This window comes from Trichomycterus rosablanca, chromosome 22, assembly GCF_030014385.1.
Source record: "Trichomycterus rosablanca isolate fTriRos1 chromosome 22, fTriRos1.hap1, whole genome shotgun sequence".
Lineage (NCBI taxonomy): Eukaryota > Metazoa > Chordata > Actinopteri > Siluriformes > Trichomycteridae > Trichomycterus > Trichomycterus rosablanca.
The window spans coordinates 15,425,739-15,450,339 of NC_086009.1; the positions used below are offsets into that span (position 1 = coordinate 15,425,739).

General features: G+C 43.5%; 1 protein-coding gene across 3 annotated transcripts in view; it reads right to left on the minus strand.

Annotated features, from left to right (window-relative positions):
- The window catches only part of baiap2a (BAR/IMD domain containing adaptor protein 2a), an 83,498-nt gene that overhangs the window by 23,057 nt on the left and 35,840 nt on the right, over positions 1-24,601 (minus strand). For 2 of the 3 annotated variants that reach the window (XM_063018491.1, XM_063018490.1), the window contains exons 3-5: positions 22,566-22,652; positions 1,919-1,980; positions 1,727-1,798 (exon numbers count right to left, since the gene is read on the minus strand). In XM_063018491.1, the coding sequence (XP_062874561.1) occupies positions 1,727-1,798; positions 1,919-1,980; positions 22,566-22,652 (221 nt within the window). Of the gene's footprint in view, positions 1-1,726; positions 1,799-1,918; positions 1,981-2,330; positions 2,343-22,565; positions 22,653-24,601 lie in introns of all 3 variants that reach the window. The other variant, XM_063018489.1, reaches the window with a different exon arrangement.

The window sequence follows — 24,601 nt, forward strand, 5'->3', positions numbered from 1 at the left end:
AGTGATTTGCACTTCAAAGCCCTGAGCTTTTTTTCCTAAAAGACAAGCCACCACAGGCATTCGACTGAGCTCGGGCACCAGGATTGGAATTCGTCATGAAGACAGTTAACTGCGTCTCATTTTACACTGCAAACAGAGGCCAGTTTCATCTGTGACTGGAATGCCACTATGCAGCCCATACATGAAGGGTTAGAAGTATTAAAAACCAGTATTCAAATGATTTGCAATTTGAGCCACAGTAGCTCGCCTGTACCAGATGCCATAGCCTTCATGTGCTCTGAAGTCATTGAGTCTTGGCCGCCCAACACCCTGTCAGCTGTGTATGGCTTTTCACTTCTTGGACCACTGTCAGTGGGTACTCATTACAGCTGCCTGTGAGAACAGCTTGCTGTTTTCAACCCAGCCGTCCAGCCATAACGATCTGACCCTCATCAAGTCGATCAGGTCTGTACGCCTGATCAGATCTGCTACACATGTAGTAGCAGTTCCGTCTTTTGAGTGGCTTTCGGATTTCCAGTAATGGGAGGTAAATAAATATGCATTAATTATTACATGAAACTACATGATTCATTGGATAAGCGACTGAAGCAAATTATTTCTCCTGAATAAAGAATCCACCATCCATCCAGTATCTCATACTGACCGCTGAGAGCTCTGACTGACAGTACAGTACAGTACAGTACAGTATAACAACAAGCAACTCGCCACCTCCCCCTAAGTTATGCCACTCTATACTGTAGCAGCAACCGTCTCGTTCGCCTCTGCCCACTCAGTCTAAACATATCATTCCACGCAGTGCTTCACAGATACCTTAATCTCTGTCAAATTGCTGAATTAAAGCCGTGTGGTGCATGAGAACATGGGGGAAATGCAGCTGAAGCTCTTAATAATGCAATAGCACAGCAGCATAAAAGTGGATATACTTGGTTTAAGTCCAACACCATGAATTGGCCAAAATGTTCTGGTTGATACCATCCGTACAGTGACACATGGTGGTAGCAGGATCACATAGCATCATGCTATAAGGGCGATTCTCAGTGGAAGGGGCAAATACAGGCACATACTTCAGATACCTGAATGGGATAAACTGCCCAAATCCAGGTATGTAAAGGTTGTAGAGATGCATCTAAAAAGATTTACAGTTGCAGTAGTGGAAAAGGGTCTTAATATATTATATATTTATTATAATATTTATTATAAAAATAAAATGAATAAAATTTATTAAAAGAAATTAAAAAAGAAATTTAATAAATAAAACATTTATTATAATATTATTATTATAATTATTATAATATTTTTTCTCCAAATTTGGCATAGCCAATCCGCTGCTGGGGACCTTGAAGGCACCCAAGGAGGGTGTATATTTGTCCTATTTGCCCTTCTCCCATACTTTGGTGGATTTGCGCACGAGGTCGGCTTCGCGTACAGAGAGCCACGCCCGGATCTCTGCGCTCCTCCACTTTCTGTACAGGCACCCTGGGTAACCAAGGTCCTTATACTGTGTTGATAACCCCATCGCTTTATTAGTCTGTTCTTTCCCACCCAGCATACTAATTGTGCCTGCTAGAGGGCGCCCAGTCGACCAGTAGCAGAGTTGAGATTCGAACCCGGGAGCTCAGAATCTTGGTACTGGTGTGCTAGCTCATACATCTACAACAAGTGAGTAAGTCCAAGACCTTAAAAAGTTCATTTCAGAGTGTTTGAAATGTGCGTTTTGGGGACTCACGGTCAGGTATCTGGCATCCAGATCTACTTTCTTCTCCAGCTCGGACAGCAGCTCTGTGTGGAAGCACTTCAGCTGCAGAAACAGAAAGGGTGCAAATATTTATTCAGCATGAATCGCAGGATGAAAGCCTGTTCGCTACAAATCAATCCATGATATGATCTGGTAATGGTAAGAGGAGCCAAAATGACGCACCATTTCATCCAGCTGTACTTGTATCTGCCGGTGGACCTCGGCCATCTGAAAGAGCACGTCCCCTGCAAAGAGGGTAGAGAGGGGTCACTTCGGTGTGAAGGTAAGGGGAAGAGGAGGATAAAAAGGTAGAAAACCCCGGCGTGCAGAAAGGCCATGCAGTCACGAGACGGACGCAGACGAGACGAGCAAAACGGAGAACAGGATGGAAGATCCGGCACCAAAGACATCAAGAATAACACCAATACTGATCAGCACAGGAAGGAAAGTGAGGAAACTCATAAAATAAATCAAAAACAATCGTACAAGCCAAGTGAAGCGTGGAATCAGAATGACACAAATCGGAGCCTACAGAAGATGGAAAGAAAGAAAAGTCATGCAGCCGGATGAGATGCTTTGTGTTTTATATACCTACACGCGGCCTCTTCTGAAAATGCAATGCATGGTGAAGAAAAGGAATAAAGACACAGATTGAGCTGAAGACAGAAGACTTGCAGATACACAGATAGAGAGAGAGAGGAAAACAAAAGAAACACAGACAGCAATGGTGGACACGTACATGTTGCAAACCCCGAACGTTTCAGGCCCCCGGATGTAACAGACGAACACACAGTCATCCACAGTTATTCTATTCATGTATTTTTTTTTATTTATCTAGAGTAGCCAATTAGCCTTTCGCTGCCGGGGTTCTCGATTGCATCAGAGGAGGGTATATTCGCCTGCCTCATGCCCCTTCCGACACCTGTGCAGTCCCTCTACCCCTTATTTTACGCCCCTGCATCAGTGGATTTCTTCACTTTTGCACAGGCACCTCAGGCTCCTAACCCCACCCACATCAGTATGGTATTTCCCACCCAGCAGACTTGATGGCCAATTTTGTCTACTGCAAACACAGCAAATTGTGCTTCCAGGAGGCGTTCAGCCGAATCAGCGCTGGATTATCTCGCTGCACCACCTTGGCACGGCGATGAGTTCCCACAGACTGTCTTCTAAGTGGGGACAAGCCACAAACTGTTGACGGGGTGTTGGGCGACCAAGACTCGATGCCAGAGGACATAAAGGCTTTGACATCTGGGACGGACCATCAGAAGTGCTACCACAGCTATCATTTCTCCCAAGTCTCTGCATTGTTATTTGCTACCTTCTCTATATGCTCCTTAGCTCAGGGGTTAGAGCACTGGTCTAGTAAACCAGGGGTCGTGAGTTCAATTCTCACTAGAACCTACTTTAGTCTTTGTATCCTACAGGCTCCATTGATCTCGGCTATAAGCAACAATGTGGCCCATCCATCACAGGACTTCAGCCCACAACCAAAGATTAATTCGAAGAAATAATAGACACATGAAAATAATCAGATAATAAAATAATTGTTAGTTGCAGCCCTGGAAAGATCTACAAACAACAACGGGTCAGATGCGAAGCACCAGGTCGCACATGCTCACACAAATAAGGATCCTAAAATGCTAATGAGTGTCATAACCAAGGAGGACAAACATTTATTCTCTCCTCATTAGGGCTGGAATCTCTAAACAATGCAAAATGCTGAACAATGCTATAATATAAAAGGCAGTGGTAGCCTAGTGGTTATAGCCTAATGCTATTTTGATAGAATGGCCACAAATTCCAACATACATACTACAAAGTGAAGTCCAGTGAAAAGCCGGCTATTGTTATAGCTGACAAAATCCCAGAGGTTTTAATACCGTCAGTTTTTAAATGGGACGGTCAGGTGTCCAAATACTTTTGGCCACAAAGTGTATGTAGAATTGAAAGGAGTGGAAAAGGTGAGCAATCAGGGCAGCAAATCGCTTTGATTAATCATGATTACGCAATCAGGGCAGCGTATATGTGAAGCTCATTTGCACATCTGATTGGCACCGGAGCAGCTAAAGCCAGTTCTTTTAGAGATGTGAACTTTTTCCCCCCCAAGAGGACAAAAACTTAAATTCATCTATAGTATAGACAGGTAAAAACAAAAACACCATAAGAAAAAACAGTGTCCAGAGCAATCTGGGGTCACCAAACAATTCTCACTTGTACAACACACGCCAGACGTTGGATAGACACCCATCTGAATTATTAAACATAGGTGTCAATTATATACCACAAAATAATTTTCCACTTAGCAGTAAATTACGTCAGTCCACTAGTGCTGAAATCAAGGGTTTGAATCTGTGAATCCGGGATGGATATGACCACCGTGATGGACAGGCATCCTTTTTGGGGTGTGTTACTGCGCAGTGCAGTACCCAATTAACTGATCAGTATAAAAAAACTACAGCAGTTTGGGGAAGGCCAGGTCCATAAAAGTACACATGGTTTTGGAATGGAATGAACCAACCATGTTTATTTCCATGTTTATTTATATATTTAACATCAGATTGATGGTAGTTCCTCAAAGAACCCGTGTTGAACCCAGCAGCTCTGATGAGCATAAAGACCTGAGTGACTTTGATAAGAGCCAAATCATATCTTAGAAATAACAAGGGATGCTGAAGTTCCCACGGACAGTTGTCCGAGGAGGGACAAGCCACAAACCGTTGACGGGTTGCTGGGCAACCAAGACTCATTGATGTAAGAGGACATTAAGTCTATGGTTTCTGGTACAGACCGTCAGAAGAGCTACTGAGATTCAAACTGCAGACCATTTTAATACTGGCGATGAGGTGAATGGGTCACAACACAGTGTATCGAACCCTTGTGTATGGGGCTGTGTAGTCACAGGCCAGTCAGAGTGTCCGTGCTAAGTCCTGTCCAGTGTTAAAAGCACCTACAATTTGCACACAGATATCGAAACTGGACTTCGGAGCAACCTTGGTTCGTTCCAACCCAAAATCAGGAGGACGAGAATGAGATTTTCCCAAGATGCACTGCAGGACGATCTTGTAACGTCCTGGTACCAGATACCACAAGAGTCCTCAAAAGCTCACGGCTATAGTCCAGGATTTGAGCTTTTTCTCCCAAGTCTCTACATTGTTATTTGCTACCTTCTCTATATGCTCCTTAGTTTAATGGTTAGAGCACTGGTCTAGTAAACCAGGGGTCGTGAGTTCAATTCTCACTAGAGCCCGCTTTAGTCTTTGTATCCTACAGGCTCCATTGATCTCGGCTATAAGCAATAATCTGGGTCTCCATAAGGTCTTGTGGAGTCCGTGTCTTAGCAGATCAGAGCTGATTTGACAGCATACTAGGTGGATGAATGCATTGTTTGTATTTATTACCGTATTAGGGTATAAATCGGTGCTGGACGAGGTAAAAATATGGTCGAGCGCTGCTTTTTCCAACAGTGCTCAGTCTGTGAAGACTGTAAAAGAAGACAACAGCTCTCAGCAGACTACTTAATCCGATTACAGATAATCAATCGTGAGCGCGATCCTGAAGCTTAAACACTACAGGACTCGGTCGACAGCTCCCGCTGGTCTAATCAGTTACAGGAACGTAGCATTACAGCCGAACGCGGACACAATCAGCTTAGCGGCTCTGCACTGAGGTCTGATAAACAACTCCGTTCGGAGCAAAAACTGCAAACCTGCACCTTATGCAGAAGCTTTATCTTTAAAAGTGGCAGCAGCTAGATAATGTTTATGGATCGATATTGTCCAAGCAATTTGAGGAAAAGTGTATTTTTGGGATAAGGGCCAAACAAATCAAGTTATTTTTAGTGTTCTGTACATAGAGACCCAGAAATATACGGCTGAATGGACGAAAATCCCTCTTCCTCTGCCAGAGAACTCCACATCAGCCAGGTTTACACTACACAACCTCAGCAGCCTTATAATATCATTACATAATATCACGGTCACATCTGGGCACTCGGGTGGCGCAGCCGTCTGTCGATCTAGCCCACCAACGCTGAGATCCAAGCTCAAATCTCAACTCTGCTACAGTGGCGTAACTACCGGGGGGGGCAGGTGCCCTGGGGCCCATGGCGGGTGGTGGCCCTCCACGACATGAACTAAACCCCCCACCACACTGCATCCCCATTGGCTGCACTCACCAGGTCATTATTATTATTTTACTATATATAGAGATTTTTTTAATTAAAATATTAACAGTGTGTGAGTACCTTTAATTCATTCTGATTCAATCATTCTACTTATACAGAAGCTTCCAGCTCACTGATGTTTGATGGCTTTCGTGCTGCAAATTTCCAATAATTTAATTGTGTTGTAATCCAACTTTAGGTCAGTATTTCCTTTCTTTTCTTTTAAATTTATTTATTAATTTTATTTATAATTTTCTCTTTTTTAAGATCAGCAGTATCGTATAGGGGTTGAATAATTGTGACATGGCAGTATTAACAAAATATCCAGCTACTCTAAAATGATAAAGACTTTATTTAAAGCAATTTAGCTCTGCAATAATGTCTTTATTAATTTAAATGTTTTGGGTTTTTTTATTTTTTTTGGGGGTAGGGGGGGGGGGGGGGGGGGGTGTTGATGTATGAATGGTTCACATTGCAATTGTAGGCACACAAAAACCCCATTTCAAGAAAAATTGGGATATTTTGTACAATTGAATAAAAGGTATGTGAATCTATAGGCACTCTGTAATAAAATTAATGAATTAAATAATTAATTAATAAACAAATAAATTAAATAATATATAAAATTAATTAAAAAAGAATCCTGCCATAAATGTAAGCAATGTGTTGACATATAAATAAACAAAATAAATAAATAAATAAATATTATTGATCTTAACACTTACTGCCAGCCTGTAGGACCTAAAGTTGGGTTACAACATGATTAAACCACTAAGAATTTTTTACACTCAAAATGAGTCATTTCTTTTTTCATTTCAATAAAAATCACAGAATCTGGCCGCTCAGGTGGCGCAGCGGTAAAAAGAAACGCGCTGCAACCGGGGCTGGATTCTGAGAAGCGTCGTGTCGAATCCAGCCTTGCTTTACCGGTTCGAAGCTGAGTGGCTATATGGGCAACGATTGGCCGGTTGCTCATGTGGGGGGTGGGACAAAGAACCGGATGTGGGTCTCTCTCTGTCAGAATGCGGTTGCGTTCTCTGCCGGCTGATTGGAGGCGCTTACGCAGAGATGGGAGGGGGTGCACTTAGGGTGTGTCTCTCCGCATGCAACGCTAGGTGGCGCTAAACTCGTCGATGTGTGGGTGGCAAAGATGCATCTGGCTGCTGCTCGTGTTTCGGAGGGGATACGGGTTAGCTTCAATCACCTCCGTCAGGGCAGGGTTCGGCATAGACAGAGAGGAAGCACGATGCTAATTGAACAATTGGATGCGCTAAAAAGGGGAGAAAAAGGGGTAAAAAAAAAAAAAAAAAAAAAAAAAAAATCACAGAATCTTGTCTTTGTTTAAAAAAGTGGCCCAACTTCTTTGGAAACAGGAATTCTGTGCCAGAAATTCCTGCAGGACCGCACAAACATCTGACGGTGACTGCAAGAGTGACATGTGCGAACACGTCCAGCCCGAGACTCACCATCCTTATCTCGGCTGTATCTTTAAAACTTAAACAACAGCCGCGTAAACAATAACCACCGGTCAGTCATTAGATCCACTTAGGAGAGTCGACTGCAGTAAGCGAGCATGTATCTGCCTGTGTGTGAGAGTGTATTACAATGTCACCACCTTCTGTTTGACTTCCTTGTTCAACAGAAACGCCAAATCGATTGTACTGACACCGTGAAGAGGAAACTGAAGCAGCGATGAGATACTGTAGCTGGAAACAAACCCAACAGGTTTGAAGGCTCATGAATGAGAGTCGAGCATGGATTACTGCAGGGTGACGTGCAGGCTAGCCGATTTGTTCCCGATTGGTTGACTGTCCGGGTCTAAGGACATCTGACCAGTGAAATGCTGCGAAACTGGAAGCCACCACTACAACGTCCCACTGGCACAGTGTGAACCCTAAAGCTCACGTGGGAAAACATCTGTCTGGATGCTGATAATGGAAATGAATGCAGGTGTGACTGCGTCTGGCAGATTGAAGCCTCGGTTCAGCTATTCAAACCCACATAAACAAAGCAGCTCTACTATCTTGTGGTTACAGCGTGGAGGATCAGATCATCTATACATGTGTAGCACCTTCAGGTCCCTGTATCTATCCACACACACACACCTGTTCTCAGCCTAACAGCCTCCACTCCACTGTTATACCATTCCTTTATCTTCTAATTTGGGTGTATCCATTTATCACTGCTCCAGACCCATGCCTGAACAAGGAGGGTCATACCTAAAACACCCCCCCCCCCCCCCCCCCTTGGACATGTGTGCAGTTGCCAGCTGCCTCCTTACACCTAGTCAGAAATGGGGTTGAGCAGAGAGGGGTTTTGTGTATGAAGAGTCACGCACTACTATCCATTATTCACCATCTATGTCTAGGAATTCCTTCAACCTTTCCTCCCGACAGACACACCCAATCGTGTCGAATTCGGAGTTCAATTGTCAGGTAAATTCCATTTGCCTTCTGACCCACTAACAATACCCATTAAAAATACAAAAATAGCCGCTGAGGTGGCGCTGGGCTGAGCGGCCACATGAACAACGACTGGCCTGTTGTTCAGATAGAGGTGGGATATTAAAAGCCGGATAGGGACTCTCATATCTAATGCGATTATGACCTCCTGCACAGACACGGGAAAAGAGTGCTGTCAGGGTGTGTCTCTCCGTACACAGTGCTGATCCGCACTGCACTCGTCAAAGTGTAGGTGACAAGATGCATACGGCTGCTGCCCACGTGTCGGAGGGGGCATGGGTTAGCTCCGTTGTCCTTAATCGGAGCGGGGATCGATCGGCATTGGTGGAGAGGAAGCATGACGCAATCGGGCAATTGGACGCGCTAAAAGGGAGAACAAAAATAAATGTAAAAAAAAAAAGAAGGAGGATGCTTAGGACGGTGCTGATGAAGATTAAAGCATTGCTTGACAGTGGTAGCTCAGTGGTTAAGGTAGTTGCTACTGTTGGACCCTTGAGCAAGACCTTTAACTCAGCTGAAAGGAATGCCTCGTCAGTTTTTGGACTACGGGTGAGAACGAGGGATCCTCTCAACACAGCCTGTCCTCGTCATCCGAGGGGAAGAGAAGGGAAAAGACAGACAGACAGAGCTCACTGCTCCTCGTTTGGGAAACATGAGATGCAAAACAGCAATGGTGTGACACTAATGAGGAGTTTTTCACCAACACGGAATGTCAACGAGTTCAATGAGGACAATGTTGTGGAGGAAAACCAGCAACAGCTTTGCCTTCGAAAGCAGAGACGCTTAGACAATATGCATATACAGTGTATCACAAAAGTGAGTACACCCCTCACATTTCTGCAGATATTTAAGTATATCTTTTCATTGGACAACACTGACAAAATGACACTTTGACACAATGAAAAGTAGTCTGTGTGCAGCTTATATAACAGTGTAAATTTATTCTTCCCTCAAAATAACTCAATATACAGCCATTAATGTCTAAACCACCGGCAACAAAAGTGAGTACACCCCTAAGAGACTACACCCCTAAATGTCCAAATTGAGCACTGCTTGTCATTTTCCCTCCAAAATGTCATGTGATTTGTTAGTGTTACTAGGTCTCAGGTGTGCATAGGGAGCAGGTGTGTTCAATTTAGTAGTACAGCTCTCACACTCTCTCATACTGGTCACTGAAAGTTCCAACATGGCACCTCATGGCAAAGAACTCTCTGAGGATCTTAAAAGACGAATTGTTGCGCTACATGAAGATAGCCAAGGCTACAAGAAGATTGCCAACACCCTGAAACTGAGCTGCAGCACAGTGGCCAAGATCATCCAGCGTTTTAAAAGAGCAGGGTCCACTCAGAACAGACCTTGCGTTGGTCGTCCAAAGAAGCTGAGTGCACGTGCTCAGCATCACATCCAACTGCTGTCTTTGAAAGATAGGCACAGGAGTGCTGTCAGCATTGCTGCAGAGATTGAAAAGGTGGGGGGTCAGCCTGTCAGTGCTCAGACCATACGCCGCACACTACATCAAATTGGTCTGCATGGCTGTCACCCCAGAAGGAAGCCTCTTCTGAGGTCTCTACACAAGAAAGCCCGCAAACAGTTTGCTGAAGACATGTCAACAAAGGACATGGATTACTGGAACCATGTCCTATGGTCTGATGAGACCAAGATTAATTTGTTTGGTTCAGATGGTCTCAAGCATGTGAGGCGGCAATCAGGTAAGGAGTACAAAGATAAGTGTGTCATGCCTACAGTCAAGCACGGTGGTGGGAATGCCATGGTCTGGGGCTGCATGAGTGCAGCAGGTGTTGGGGAGTTACATTTCATTGAGGGACACATGAACTCCAATATGTACTGTGAAATACTGAAGCAGAGCATGATCCCCTCCCTCCGGAAACTGGGTTGCAGGGCAGTGTTCCAGCATGATAATGACCCCAAACACACCTCTAAGATGACCACTGCTTTATTGAAGAGGCTGAGGGTAAAGGTGATGGACTGGCCAAGCATGTCTCCAGACCTAAACCCAATAGAAGATCTTTGGGGCATCCTCAAGCGGAAGGTGGAGGAGCGCAAAGTCTTGAATATCCGCCAGCTCCGTGATGTCGTCATGGAATAGTGGAAAAGCATTCCAGTGGCAACCTGTGAAGCTCTGGTAAACTCCATGCCCAGGAGAGTTAAGGCAGTTCTGGGAAATAATGGTGGCCACACAAAATATTGACACTTCAGGAACTTTCACTAAGGGGTGTACTCACTTTTGTTGCCGGTGGTTTAGACATTAATGGCTGTATATTGAGTTATTTTGAGGGAAGAATAAATTTACACTGTTATATAAACTGCACACAGACTACTTTTCATTGTGTCAAAGTGTCATTTTGTCAGTGTTGTCCCATGAAAAGATATACTTAAATATCTGCAGAAATGTGAGGGGTGTACTGACTTTTGTGATACACTGTAGATAGATGGTTTGCAATGGCGTCAAACAACTGTTAACCAGTTAACCAGTAACTGACAAAGATGTCACTGTTGAATTAATGCTACATTTGTATTTTGGGTGACTGGGTGGCGCAGCAGTCTAATGTTCGAACCTCATCTGTGCCATCGAACAGTCAGACGACTACATAGACCAGCCTTTCTCAACCGGGTGCCGTCTGGCTTCGTCAGGGGTGCCGTCAAAACTATTCTGATAATGATGGGTCGTTTGCGAACGACCCGATTCTATTGAACGGGAACCGAGTCGCGCCTCTGGGAGCCGCTATATATATATTTTTATATTTCTGTGCAGTTCTTATCGGCTGTAATTCAACCATTCCGCTTCCATCAGTAGAGGGAATCAATCAGTCATAATAATAAGAGCGAAGAGCGAGCGACACACACACACACACAGAGAGAGAGAGAGAGACACACACACACACACAAACTGATAGTTTTTATTGTTATTATTTTGCACTGTTTTTATTAATATTTTATTCTATTTTATATATTTTTGCACATGTAACTGTTTTGTATATATTTGTTCTTTCTTATTGTTATTTTTATTACTTCTCTGTAACTTACTTTGGCAATACGAATGTCTTTATTTGTCATGCCGATAAAGCTTCTTTTGAGTTTGAGTTGAGATAGCCGTAACCGAGCTACAGAGAGAACATGCAGAAAAGAAGCAGTGCTCTTAGTATAATGACAAATAATTGAGAAATAAACTATAAACTTCTTTAATTATGTTAAATCCGATTCGTTCATGGCGCGAACCGAGCTTTTCGAGTCTAACTTACATCAAGAACAAGTACAGGGAGCGACTGATGGCTCTGGACCAGGAGCTCCGTGCCTGCCTCTCATCCATCCCTGCCAGAATAGGGCGATTGTGTGCATCATCCCAGGCTCAGGTTTCCCATTAAAAGTAAGTCATGTTTACCCCTCCCTCCCTAAATGACACCTTAGGTGTGTGTGCGTGTGTGTTAGCAGTCCGAGGGATGCAGAGTGTAAGTTTTTTAATACATTTTAGACTGGGGTGACTTGAGATTTTGCATACTTTTAAAGGGTGCCGTGACTGAAAGAAGGTTGAGAAACACTGACATAGACACACAAATGGTGGTGGCGTGAACAAGTGACTTCCAAGCGATTCCAGGATGACGCCATGGCGTCTTTTCCTCACAATGGGAATCGAACACTTCGCATCTGTCTACGTCAAGAACAATTAAACATTAAGACCGAGCTTCTAAGACCAAGCTGTAGATCGTCACATGGTGCGACGCTCAAGGTAGAGCTGCAGCAAGGTAAGCAATAAGGAACAATAAAAGCTGGCTGTAGGTGTACGGTTAGAGACTAGGGGTCTGTCCGAAAACCTGGTGAGCTGCCTTGCTGCCTACTGCCTACCTGGGCAGCTGCCTAAGTACAGAGGATTCTAATAAGACATCGACATACACTGATTAGTCATAACATTAAAACCACCTCCTCGTTTCTACACTCACTATCCATTTTATCAGCTCCACTTACCATATACGTAGAAGCACTTTGTAGTTCTACAATTACTGACTGTAGTCCATCTGTTTCTCTGCATACTTTTTTAGCCTGCTTTCACCCTGGTCTTCAATGGTCAGGACCCCCACAGGACCACCACAGAGCAGGTATTATTTGGGTGGTGGATGATTCTCAGCACTGCAGTGACACTGACATGGTGGTGGTGTGTTAGTGTGTGTTGTGCTGGTTTGAGCAGAACAGACACAGCAGCGCTGCTGGAGTTTTTAAATACCGTGTCCACTCACTGTCCACTCTGTTAGACACTCCTACCTAGTTGGTCCACCATGTAGATGTAAAGTCAGAGACAAGGAGGTGGTTTTAATGTTATGGCTCATCAGTGTATAAGGCAGATTATTTAGACGCACTACTTAGACATCATCTAGTGACAGGGACAACACACACTACCATGCTGTTACTATGTTGGTGTCATTGCAGTGCTGTGAATAGTCCACTCAAACGTCTGGTCAGTGGGGGTCAAACAGGATTCCCTTTCCACTTATTCCTGGGGTATGGGGGTGATAAGGTAGACAGAGCAACAGATGACTTCAGGCAGTATTTGTATACTCACAAACATGATCTTTGGGATAGCTGTAGCTTAGGACATAGCAGGTCCTATTCTGCACACTATAAGAGTGTGACTTTGTAGACACAGAGTGCGTGTGCTTGAACGGCCTGCCTGCAGTCCAGATCTGTCTCCTGTTAAAAGCGCATGGTGCATTATGAAGAGGACAGTCAGTAAACACAGACTACGTACGGTTGAGCAGATGAAGTCTTGTACCAAGCCAGATTTGGCAGATATCTGGAATGATAGGACACGTCATCTTTGGGATAGTTGTAGCTTTGGAAATAGGAAACGTGTGGATGTAGCAGAACGATGTACGTCGAGTGTGTTCATTATTTTGTTTATAATCCTATTGTTCAGCACTCGTTTGGCATGATTCCTAGTCGTTTGATATACATTAGATAAAAACTACAGCCGGGGTGATTCTTCAAGAGCTAAATAATAGGCTGCGTTCTTCTAACGACTCAAAATGAGCGGGCCAAAAGCAAAGCGAATGCGTGAGAGTGCGAGAGAGCGCGAACAAGTCGGAGCCAAAAAGAGGAAGAGCGAAAGGCAGTGTGAGAGAGATAAATAGCAGTAATTATGAAGAAAAGGATTCTTTGTAATAAAGCACGGCTGGATGAAAGGAAGATAGGCTCTTATTTTGGGGAGTGAAGTGCCTCGGAGTGCCAGCGCGTGTCGGCAGGGGTTCGGGTCGGGACGCATCGAGCTGGTACATCGAAACCGGGCGCGTTCTGTACACGCGGTCCACGGTAAAAAAGCTAATCGAGGGGAGGTGAGGGAATATGCGGGGCCTGGCTTTCCCAGCATGCTTCGCGGCTGTCGGAAATAGAGCACAAAGCAGGGCTCCGGGGAGCCGGGCGCAAGGCTAATAAAAGAGCCCCAATGCTGCCTTTCCAACCAGGCCAAGTGTGCAAGTCTGCAATTGTGTACAATTGTGATTTTATTATTATCACTATTATTATTTATATTTTTTTGCCTGCTCCCGAATTTTAGGGGTCGTTAGTTTTGACATTGGACGCCCTCCTAGACACAACCCTAGTTATTCGTTCTCCACTGACGAAACATTTAAAGCACTGCCAACAGCGCCCTCTTGTGGAGAAACTTCCACCTGCTAAACATGAGTGAGTGTCTGACTAGCCAGATTCATGAGCTACACCATATCAAAAAGGAATAAATTGACCGGTTAAGTAATAATTTTAGGGTGCCTGGGTGGCGCAGCGCAGATTCCAACCCGAAATCCTGTGCTATCAGTCATCTGGGAGCGTACACAGACATGATAGGCTATGTCCAAGGTGGGGGGCTGGCTGAAGGATCAAGCCATTGGGAGGTGCGCTCTCAGTGCAGGGCCAAACAGACGGATTGCAAACTGGCAGACCAGATGCTGGAGGTGCCACCAGGATGCCTCCCCATTTACTTTAACGCCTGTACCTAAGACCACGATCTCCCCACTAGCTAACCTCCATTAGCCAGTCCTGCTCTCCCACTCCTGCCCTTCTACATCCATTAGCCTCAAAAAACCAATTACATGCCCTGACTCCGCATCGTTTCCTTTCTCTTACAGAGTAATTACAAGTGATGCATATTAGATGCACTCGCACACACAGCGCTTCAATCTTTCACAAAAGACAGCGGGGGGAAACATGCCCCTGTCCCAACTTTTTTGAGTGTGTTAAAGGCATCAAAGTTATTAAATGCAGGAGAATTTCTGAAATATAGCCTGCACACCCCATCCCAAAACCAGCATTATATAACCCACCACTCTACTACCAGTCCTAGAAACAAAAGGACCACCCGTACTGTTATCAGTGAAAGATGTGGTTACGGTAATGGGGTAGATCAGTGCCCTCAGCATGGCTAACTCAGTGCTATTAGATTTTCAAAGGAAGCTTGGGAAATGCATTAAATGCAGGGGTATATATTTGTGAAATGATACCCCCCACACACACACCCCATCCCAAAACCAGCATTACATAATGCATCACTCTACTACCAGACCTATAGAAAAAAGGACCATCCGTACTGTTATCAGTGAAAGGTGTGGTTACGTACTGCGACAGTTTATTGTCTAAGAAATCAAGGGTTAAGGGCCTTGCTTAAGGGCCCATGGTGGCAACTTAAGCAACTGGTGGCAAATGTTATATCAGCAAGACGGCAAGACAATGACAGTGTGGCTTTGCAGAACTAGAGTGTGCATGCTTGACTGGCCTGCCTGCAGTCCAGATGTGTCTCCTGTTGCTCTCCAAACATCTCCAAGTGCTGTTACATTTTCAAAGGATGTTTGGAGAGTGTATTAAATGCAGGGGTATATATTAGTGAAAATATACCCCCCCCCACACACACACACCCCTGCCACCAACACCATCATAATATAAAGCACCGCTCTACTACCACCCCAGTTCTCCCATTAGCCTCATAGAAAACACTGTAGATATTGTCATAATGAGCCATTTTAACAGCACGTCTGGGTCATGAGGTTAACCGTTTCCATTATGAGCCGGCTGTAACGTGTCAGTCGTCCAGGTGACACATCAGCGATAAGCTATCATTCATAACAGGGAATTTCCGGTCTCTGCTTAAACAAACTGTTAAAAAGGTTGAACAGAAATGGACAGGAAGGAGAACTGCTCAGGGGCCCAGTGGTAGATTATGCTATCCCATTATCAGTGGGATCCGGGGGTTGCTATCCCCGGTGGGCGTCTACATACAGACACGATTGGTTATGTCTAGGGCCCTAGAACATATTAATTGACGCACGGCACGGCTCCGTCTCAAATACGAAAAACACCCCTCTCTGCTTTAGAGACATTTCGACTAAGCGATTGCTAACTGAATTGCCGTAGGATTGCTAGGACCGCCTCGTAGTGCAAATTAACCAGTAAATGTGAGGCACTTGAACGCTACGCAAACGGCTCATTTCTCGGTTCGTGACCCGATTTTCTAAGGGCCTTAGTTATGTCTAATGGCCAAAATCCTGGGATGGATGGGCGTCCTGTCCGAGGTGTCTTACTCCAGGGAAACCGGAGCTACCGCCACCCTGACCAGGATGAAACGGCGGTAAAAAAAAACTGATGAAATAAATGAAAATCAATCCGGCGACCAGCATTAAAAACACCCCAGTAAGCTACAAATCCGACTTTAATGAGAGCAGCGAGTGTTCTCATGGTAACCACATGCTGGTTTCTCTTTGTTTATGAGAAAGTGAGAGAAAGAGAGAGAGAGAGAGAGAGAGAGAGAGAGAGAGAGAGAGCGTTTCGCTATTCTCCTGAACAAATGACTGAATGGTGAACAGGCTACACATGCTCACGTGTGCGCATGCCAATGTATCTGATCCACCCAACACGAGCGGGCACGAATTCCAACAGGCACGTGTCGTGGCAAGCCTTTCCAGAGGAGTCCAGGCTGTTATAACGGCAACTGCCAAGAGTTTTAATTGTGAGTGCATGTAATTACTAATTAGTGCAGGACTTTGGCAAATCACTGCTGCAATTACTTGTTTATCAATCCTATTTTCTGACTATATAGCAAGAAAGAGGAGGAATTAGCAAGACCAAAAGTATTTGGACACCTGATCATGAGGTTGCTCTCTCTGAGAAGGCTTCTCACAGACTGCATGTCAGTATGTACTGTATGTCAGTGGGAATTTGTGCCCGTTCAGTCCAAAAATATGTTTATCTGGGCACTAAAGTTGGTCAAGAAAGCCTCAATTGATGTTCCAGTTAATTCCAGAGCTATTTAGAAGGGTTGAGGTCAGGGCTGCAGGGGTTGAATCCCCGGCGGTGCTATCAGCCGTTCGAGCGTCTACATACAGACGTGATTGGCTACGTCTGGTGGCATTGTAGGTTCATGATGGGGGTGTGTTACTTAATTGTGCCCAGTGATTCTGGGGTAATCTGAGCCACCACCACCCTGATCAGGATAAAACGGTGGTATATAAATATATATATATGAAATATTTGTTTATCTGGGCACTAATGTTGGTCAAGAAAGCCTCAATTGATGTTCCAGTTAATTCCAGAGCTATTTAGAAGGGTTGAGGTCAGGGCTGCAGGGTTCGAATCCCTGGTGGTGCTATCAACCAGTATATATATATATATATATGTTTGTCTGGGCACTGATAGGTCAAGAAAGCCTCAATGGATGTTCTAGTTCGTTCCAGGGCTGTTCAGAAGGGCTGCAGGGTTTAAATCCCCAGGCATAATTGGCTACATCTGGTGGCATTGTTGGCCGGGGCCCTGGGACAGATAGTTGTCCTGTCCGGGGGGTGTATTACCTACTTGCGGTGCGGCCAGTGATTTCAGGGCAATTGGAGCCACCGCCACCCTGATCAGGATGAAACGGTGGTAAAACATAGGGATAATAAAATATTTGTTTATCTGGGCACTGATAGGTCAAGAAAGCCTCAATGGATGTTCCAGTTCGTTCCAGAGCTGTTCACTGGGGCTGAGGTCAGGGCTCTGTGCAGGCCACTGGAGTTTCTTTAAACCAAGGTTGCCAGGTGTCAGAATCAACTTGACGGCAAATTACAAATTATTTATTTGAAGATGCCCAGGTGGCACAGCGGGATAATCCACTAGTACACCAGTGCTGGGGTTCTGAAACTCAGAACTGCTACCGGTCAACTGGGTGCCCACTAGCGGGCATAACTGGCAATGCCTGCAGCAGACCAAATTGGTGCAATGACCCTGGTTAGCAGCCCAAAGCACCTGTACTGGAAGTTGAGGAGCCTGGAGATCAGGGCGTGGCAGGGAAGACGAATCGACTACGCTTAATTTGGAAAATAAAATAGCACATAAAGGTTCCAGAGAATGACCAAATCTCAGGATATTAAACGTCCCTACTTTTAGTGAACTATGATATCAGATCTCGCAGTGACCCAAATACCAGCCGCATTTCTAACTGCAATGATCATGATGTAAGAGGTGAGGTGCTACTAAAGGACACAGTGAGCGAATCGGAGCTGGGACAGTGACAGAGGGATCATTATCCAAAACTCAAAAGTGTGTGAGAGAGCAAGCAAACACACACACACACACACACACACACACACACACACACACACACACACACACACACACACACACTCGCTTGCACAGAACAGCCAGATTTAGATTAGAATGATGTGTTCTCCAGTACAAGAGCTGCTCAAGGCCAAGGTCAGTATTTTGTAATGCGCACTGTTTGTATTGGCACGGGCGTCTGCGCCAGCGAGTGCACTTGTCTGGGTTCGTATGGACATTTGAACAAAGAGAGAGAGAGAACGGCATGCTGGGTTGCCGTGAGTATTTAGGGCTGGGCTCAGACTAAACCTAAACTCTGGTTTCTTACGCTAATCATTAATTATAATGCAGATGCATAGAGAACGAACAGGACTGTGGGGTCGTTTGGGGCGTCGGTCCTATACGCTTGCTCGGATCTTGGTGGTGCAACAGGTCTCACCGGGTGCTTAACAGGCCCAATTGGACGTGTCTGAGGGATGGAAGGCCGTATGGAAACGAACCTGCTTGCTACTGCAACGGGGACTGACTGACTAGTCTGGCCGAGACGTAGACATAGCAGTGGAACCAATCCCTCGCTCCATCACACACTACCACACTACATCAATTCCTCGCTTACTAGATCCCGCACTCATTCGCCACCTCCGTTACACACTCACTACCTCCATCTCTCTCACTACCTCACAACCTCGCTGCCTCACCCACAATCTCACCCACTCCTCTCTCCATATTCACTACCTCCATCTAAGGATGTAACGATGCACCACAAGACAGTTAAAAATCGATTCACATGTGTGACGATTCAAATCGATATTCACTTTAAACAGCAGAGGGGACTGGCACTATTCGCCTCGCCTGGTTGACGTCACTAGAGGGTTGCCAGGTTCTGAATTTTCCAGATTTATTTATGTTATTCATGTTAGGATACTTTATTTGTATTATTTATTTATTTATTTAATGTGGGATTTATTTTATTTAAGTTTTTTTTTTTTTTTTTTACACAAAAAGGGAAATGTGCAGCATTGTTTTGCATAGTTTGTACCTACCTCAAAAATAATTATTAATTAATTATTATTATTATTATTATTAATAATTATTTATTATTAATTATTATTTATTAATTCATTCCTTTATTCATTTTCTAATCCGCTTATCCAATTAGGTTCACGGGGTGGGTGCTGGAGCCTATCCCAGCTTTTTTAATGGGCGCAAGGCACACAGAAACACACTGGATGGGACGCCAGTCCACACACACACCCATTCACTTATAGGCCAATTCTCCAATGTCTCCAATTAACCTGACTGCATGTTTTTGGACTGTGGAAGGAAGCCAGAGCTCCCAGAGGAAACCCACGCAGACACGGGGAGAACGCGCAAACTCCGCACAGAAAGGACCCGGACCGTCCCGCCTGGGGATCGAACCCAGGACCTTCTTGCTGTGAGGCGACAGTGCTACCCACTAAGCCACCCCATGCAGCCCCAATCGTATCGTGAACCCAGTATCGTGAATCGCATCGCGTCGTGGGTAGAGTGTATCGTTACATCCCTACCTCCCTCCCAACTTACCTTATTCAAATGTTTATCTATCATTGTTGATTAGTTGATGTCGCCTTACCCTTCCTATAATGACAAAGCACCATGATATCCCCTAACCACCTGTGGTGCAGCAAAACCAGAAGTTCATTCCCAAAAGAAAAGACTGACCCCTAGAATAAGGGTACAGACCTCACACTGTTCCACGAGTGAAAATGATGACTGCTTATGTACAGTCACTATCCAGACCACACAATCTAAAGTGACAAACTACAACTTATACAAGAAACTGACAGTTAAGGGCCTTAATCAGGGGCCGAACCGTGTTAACTTGGTGACAGTGTGGCTTAAACTAGGGAACATCTGATTACTAGTCTAGTTCCTTAACAACTGAGCTATTACGTTACGAACACACCCATCTCACATGCACACACCTAAACTCACAGACATTTCTTCATCACAAAGTCAGTGACTCACTCCCAGACGGAACGTTTTTCAAGAACAGTACACCAAAGGCTGGTACATGCATCCAAAAAGGCTATACCGTCTAACAAACACAAGCTCACCACCGCTCAGACCAGATGAAAAAGACATATAAGAGGGCAGATAATTATATAGTTCTAGCAAACAGAGATCACCAAGACCTGAAAAGCCAGCAGGATGCACCACACACAGTCCTGTAAGTGTGTAATGTGATCAGTACATTGTGTACCACAGGCTGTAGTGACTCAGAGACCCGGAGCTGTGTGTGGTAACGTCTTTAAAAGCTCATTAAGACAGGAATGGAGAAAGAAAAGAAAGGAAACAATGTAAACAAAAAGAAAAGAGGATTAAAGACAAGGAAAAAATACATCAAAATAATTAAAAAAAAAACAAGAATAGAACCAAAAATAAGAAAAGAAAAAAAAAATAAAGCACAGAAAAAGAAAGAAGAAATTTTTTTTAATGAGCAGCACAATGAGATGACAGGATGAAGTAACACTAAATTCATCTGCTGATTAAATGAAAAGACAAAAACAAATACAGAAATAAAAAAAGAAAAAAAAAATACAAAGGAAACTTCAAAAACACAAATGTACATATAATCATGCTTTGAAAAATAAAGGTATTTATTTATTTATTTATTTGGGTTTTTTAATGCCATGCTTAACATGCGTGTCATTTTATGGCAAGATATGGATAATGTTTCTGCCTACGTATTTTATTTTGTCTTTATATTTAGGTAGGTTAAACACTGTGTAAAAGTGGTGCAAACAAAAAAAACTTTTAAAATAGAACAACTGTAAAAAAAAATGGGGGTAAAAATGAACGCGAAATAAAGAGGAAAGACATGTAAAGATAAAGGAAATTTAAAAAAACAAAAAGAAAAATGAGGCACAAGTAATAGAGAAAAAGAAGAAAATAAAAAGTGTACAGAATAATTATGCTTTTAAAAAATAAAGGAAATTATTTATTTATTTATTATTTTATTTAATGCCATGTTTAAAACATACATGTAATTTTACGTCTTAAAATTTTTTGGCCATTTTATATTTTTATTTTTATGGCTGTGAGGTAAGTTAAAACTGTTCGTGTTGTCTGGTGTAAGAAAAATGAAGAAAAACAAGAACAAAAGTGGTGCAAACAAAAAAGCTTTTAAAATATTACAACTGTAAAAAATGGGGGTAAAAATGAACGTGAAATAAAGAGGAAAGAAATATAAAAAATACGCAATTTTAAAAAACAAAAATAAAGCACAAGCAATGGAGAAAGAAAAGAAAAAGTGTACAAAAAAATATTATTTATTATTAATTTTAATGTCACGTTTAACGCATATGTGTAATTTTACGGCAAGATAGACATTACGTTTTAGTCTGCTTATTTTATCTTGTCCTTTTATTTTTCTGGCTGCGAGATAAGTTAAAACTGTTCTTGTGTTGTTTTGTCTAAGAAAAAAAAAAAAAAAAAAAAATACAAAACAAGGACAAATACAAAAAACAGCTTTTAAAATAGGACAACTGTAAAAAAAAAAAAAAAAAAAAAAGAGGGGTAAAAAGAAATGCTACATTAAAAAGAAGAAATATAAAGATAAAAAAAAATTAAAAATGAAAATGGAGTAATGGAGGAAGAGAACAAACAAACAAGTGTACAGAAAATCCTGCTTTTTAAAAATAAAGAAAAAGTATTCAATTATTTATCTTGTCTTTATATTTTGGGGCCATTTCATATTTTTGTTTTTATTTATCAGGCTGCGAGATTTAGAACTTAGAACTGTTCTTGTTTTGCCTTGTGTAAGGAAAAAAATATATACAAAAACAAGGACAAAAAAAGTGGTGCAAACAAAATAAAAGCTTTTAAAACAAACATTAAAATGAGGCACAAATAATGGAGAAAAAGAAGAAAATAAAAGGTGTACAGAAAATATTAAGCTTTCTAAAATGAAAGGAAATTATTTATTTATGTGGTTATTTATTGTGTAAGAAAAAAAAGAACAAAATACAAAAAACTGGGACAAAAAAGTGGTGCAAACAAAAAAAAAGCTTTCAATATAGGACAACTGTAAAAATGAGGGTTGAATGAATACTAAATAAAGAGGTTTGGACATAACCGATCATGTCTGTGTAGACGCCTGGCTGGCGACCAGCACACTGCCAGAGATTTACTCCCGAATTCCAGAGATGGGCACCAATACAGAGGACATTTGAGACAAAGGGAAATAGGTAAATCATGCTAGCCACTAGCCCACTACTGTTGGAACGAAGGGTTCGAATTCCCAGCGGTGCTATCGGTCAGTCTGACGTCTACACACAGACATAATTGGCTATGTTTTAGGACGGCAGGGATGGCAAAGGTGCTACAGGGGTGTGTTACTGCATCACGTTCGATGATTCCAGGGGTAATAAAGAATGGAAATGAAATGCTGTCGGGCTGTATCTGTCCCCTCATGACACAGAAGCATATGTACTGAGCTTAAAAAAGAAATAGCAATATACAGTTCGTTCTCTGCAGACTTGGCAGCCTTGGCATTTCCACCCAAGCACAAACAACAAGGTGGCATTTTGTCCTGTGGTTCGTTTGGTCTGATCGGACCACCTTAAAAGAGCGAGAGATAAAGAGACGGACTTACCCAGGTCTTTCGATCCCTGGCTTTCGCTGGCCAGCTCCCCCATCCTCACCAGAGCATCAAAGTAGCCTTTGGCCGCAAATGTCACAGCTGGAAAGGCAACAAAGACCGGGTCAAAACAGAGGTGTAATAGTACAGTCGTCACAATAATGGACTCGTTTTCTCTGCTAAGGTCTGGGGAGTGTTTTTGCTCCTTGAAGGTCAAGACAGAGAGAATAGAGTAGAACAGAATGCCATTATTTGTCACCACCTCCTTGTTTCTACACTCACTGTCCATTTGATCAGCTCCACTTACCATATAGAAGCACTTTGTAGTTCTACAATTACTGACTGTAGTCCATCTGTTTCTCTGCATGCTTTTTAACCTGCTTTCACTCTGTTCTTCAATGGTCAGAACCGCCACAGGACCACTACAGAGCAGGTATTATTTAGGTGGTGGATGATTCTCAGCACTGCAGTGACACTGACATGGTGGTGGTGTGTTAGTGTGTGTTGTGCTGGTATGAGTGGATCAGACACAGCAGCGCTGCTGAAGTTTCTATTAGACACTCCTACCTAGTTGGTCCACCTTGTAGATGTAAAGTCAGAGACGATCGCTCATCTGTCGCTGCTGTTTGAGTCGGTCATCTTCTAGACCTTCATCAGTGGGCACAGGACGCTGCCCACGGGGCGCTGTTGGCTGGATATTTTTGGTTGGTGGACTATTCTCAGTCCAGCAGTGACAGTGAGGTGTTTAAAAACTCCACTCATACCAGCACAACACACACTAACACACCACCACCATGTCAGTGTCACTGCAGTGCTCTGAATGATCCACCACCCAAATAATACCTGCTCTGTGGGGGTCCTGGGTGAGTCCTGACCATTGAAGAACAGGGTGAATGCAGGGTAAAAAAGTATGCAGAGAAGCAGATGGACTACAGTCAGTGATTGTAGAACTACAAAGTGCTTCTATATGGTAAATGGAGCTCATAAAATGGACAGTGAGTGTAGAAACAAAAAGGTGGTGTTAATGTTGTGCCTGATCGGTGTATATACATATATATATATGGTCTGTCTGAAAACCTAGTGATCTCTCTACACAGCCTGTCTCAATTCTTAGATACCTTAAAATGCTGCCTACTGAGGCGCCTTAATTGTAAGTCAGCATCCGATGCTTGGGAAAAAATAAAAACTCATACAATGAATATCGGGGTAAATAGCACAATACACCACATTTACTCTAGAGCTGCTGGTTGTAGTAAGGCACTGTTGAGGAAACCACTTTCGGGTCCTTCAGAACCCTGCTGGAATCCCCCTTGTTATTCAAACTCAGCCAGCCATTGTTGTAGAAGAGTACATCAGTCTTCTGAAGAAAGTACATTATGCTGAGGAGGCTAGTTATCCTGCAGAGACTAGCTTGGGTCTGGATCAAACGTTGCTCTGAATCCTGGACCACCCACACGTGCATCCTACACACTCACACACACACACACACACACACACACACACACACACACACACACACACTCTCACACACACACACACTCTTTGTTTTATGCCTCATTAGCTACATTTCCAAGCTGAGAAAGAGAAGCCAGAATATTATTATCATCATTATATTAAATCTCACTGGACTTTGCACTTGTGAGTGCATTCATATGAGAGGCGGCAAAACCGCTCTTGCGCCGACTGTGCGGTTGTTTCAAATAGAGTGTGGCACACTTTTGCCATGTTGGGCTCGCTGTCAATACTGTCAATAGCGTATCATGTTTGTTTGTTTATTAGGATTTTAGCAGTCTTGGACAATTCAGTGTCTCCAGTTCACCTCACTTGCACGTCTTTGGACTGAGGGAGGAAACCGGAGCACCCGGAGTAAAGCCACGCAGACACAGGGAGAACATGCAAACCTCCACACAGAAAGGACCCGGACCGCCCCACCTGGGGATCGAACCCAGGACCTTCCTGCGTGTATCATGTAAAAGGCTTAAACAGTGCCGTAAGCAGCAATAAGCGTTTCTCGCATGAAAGCCGCCTTAGGCCAAGTGCACTTGCATGAC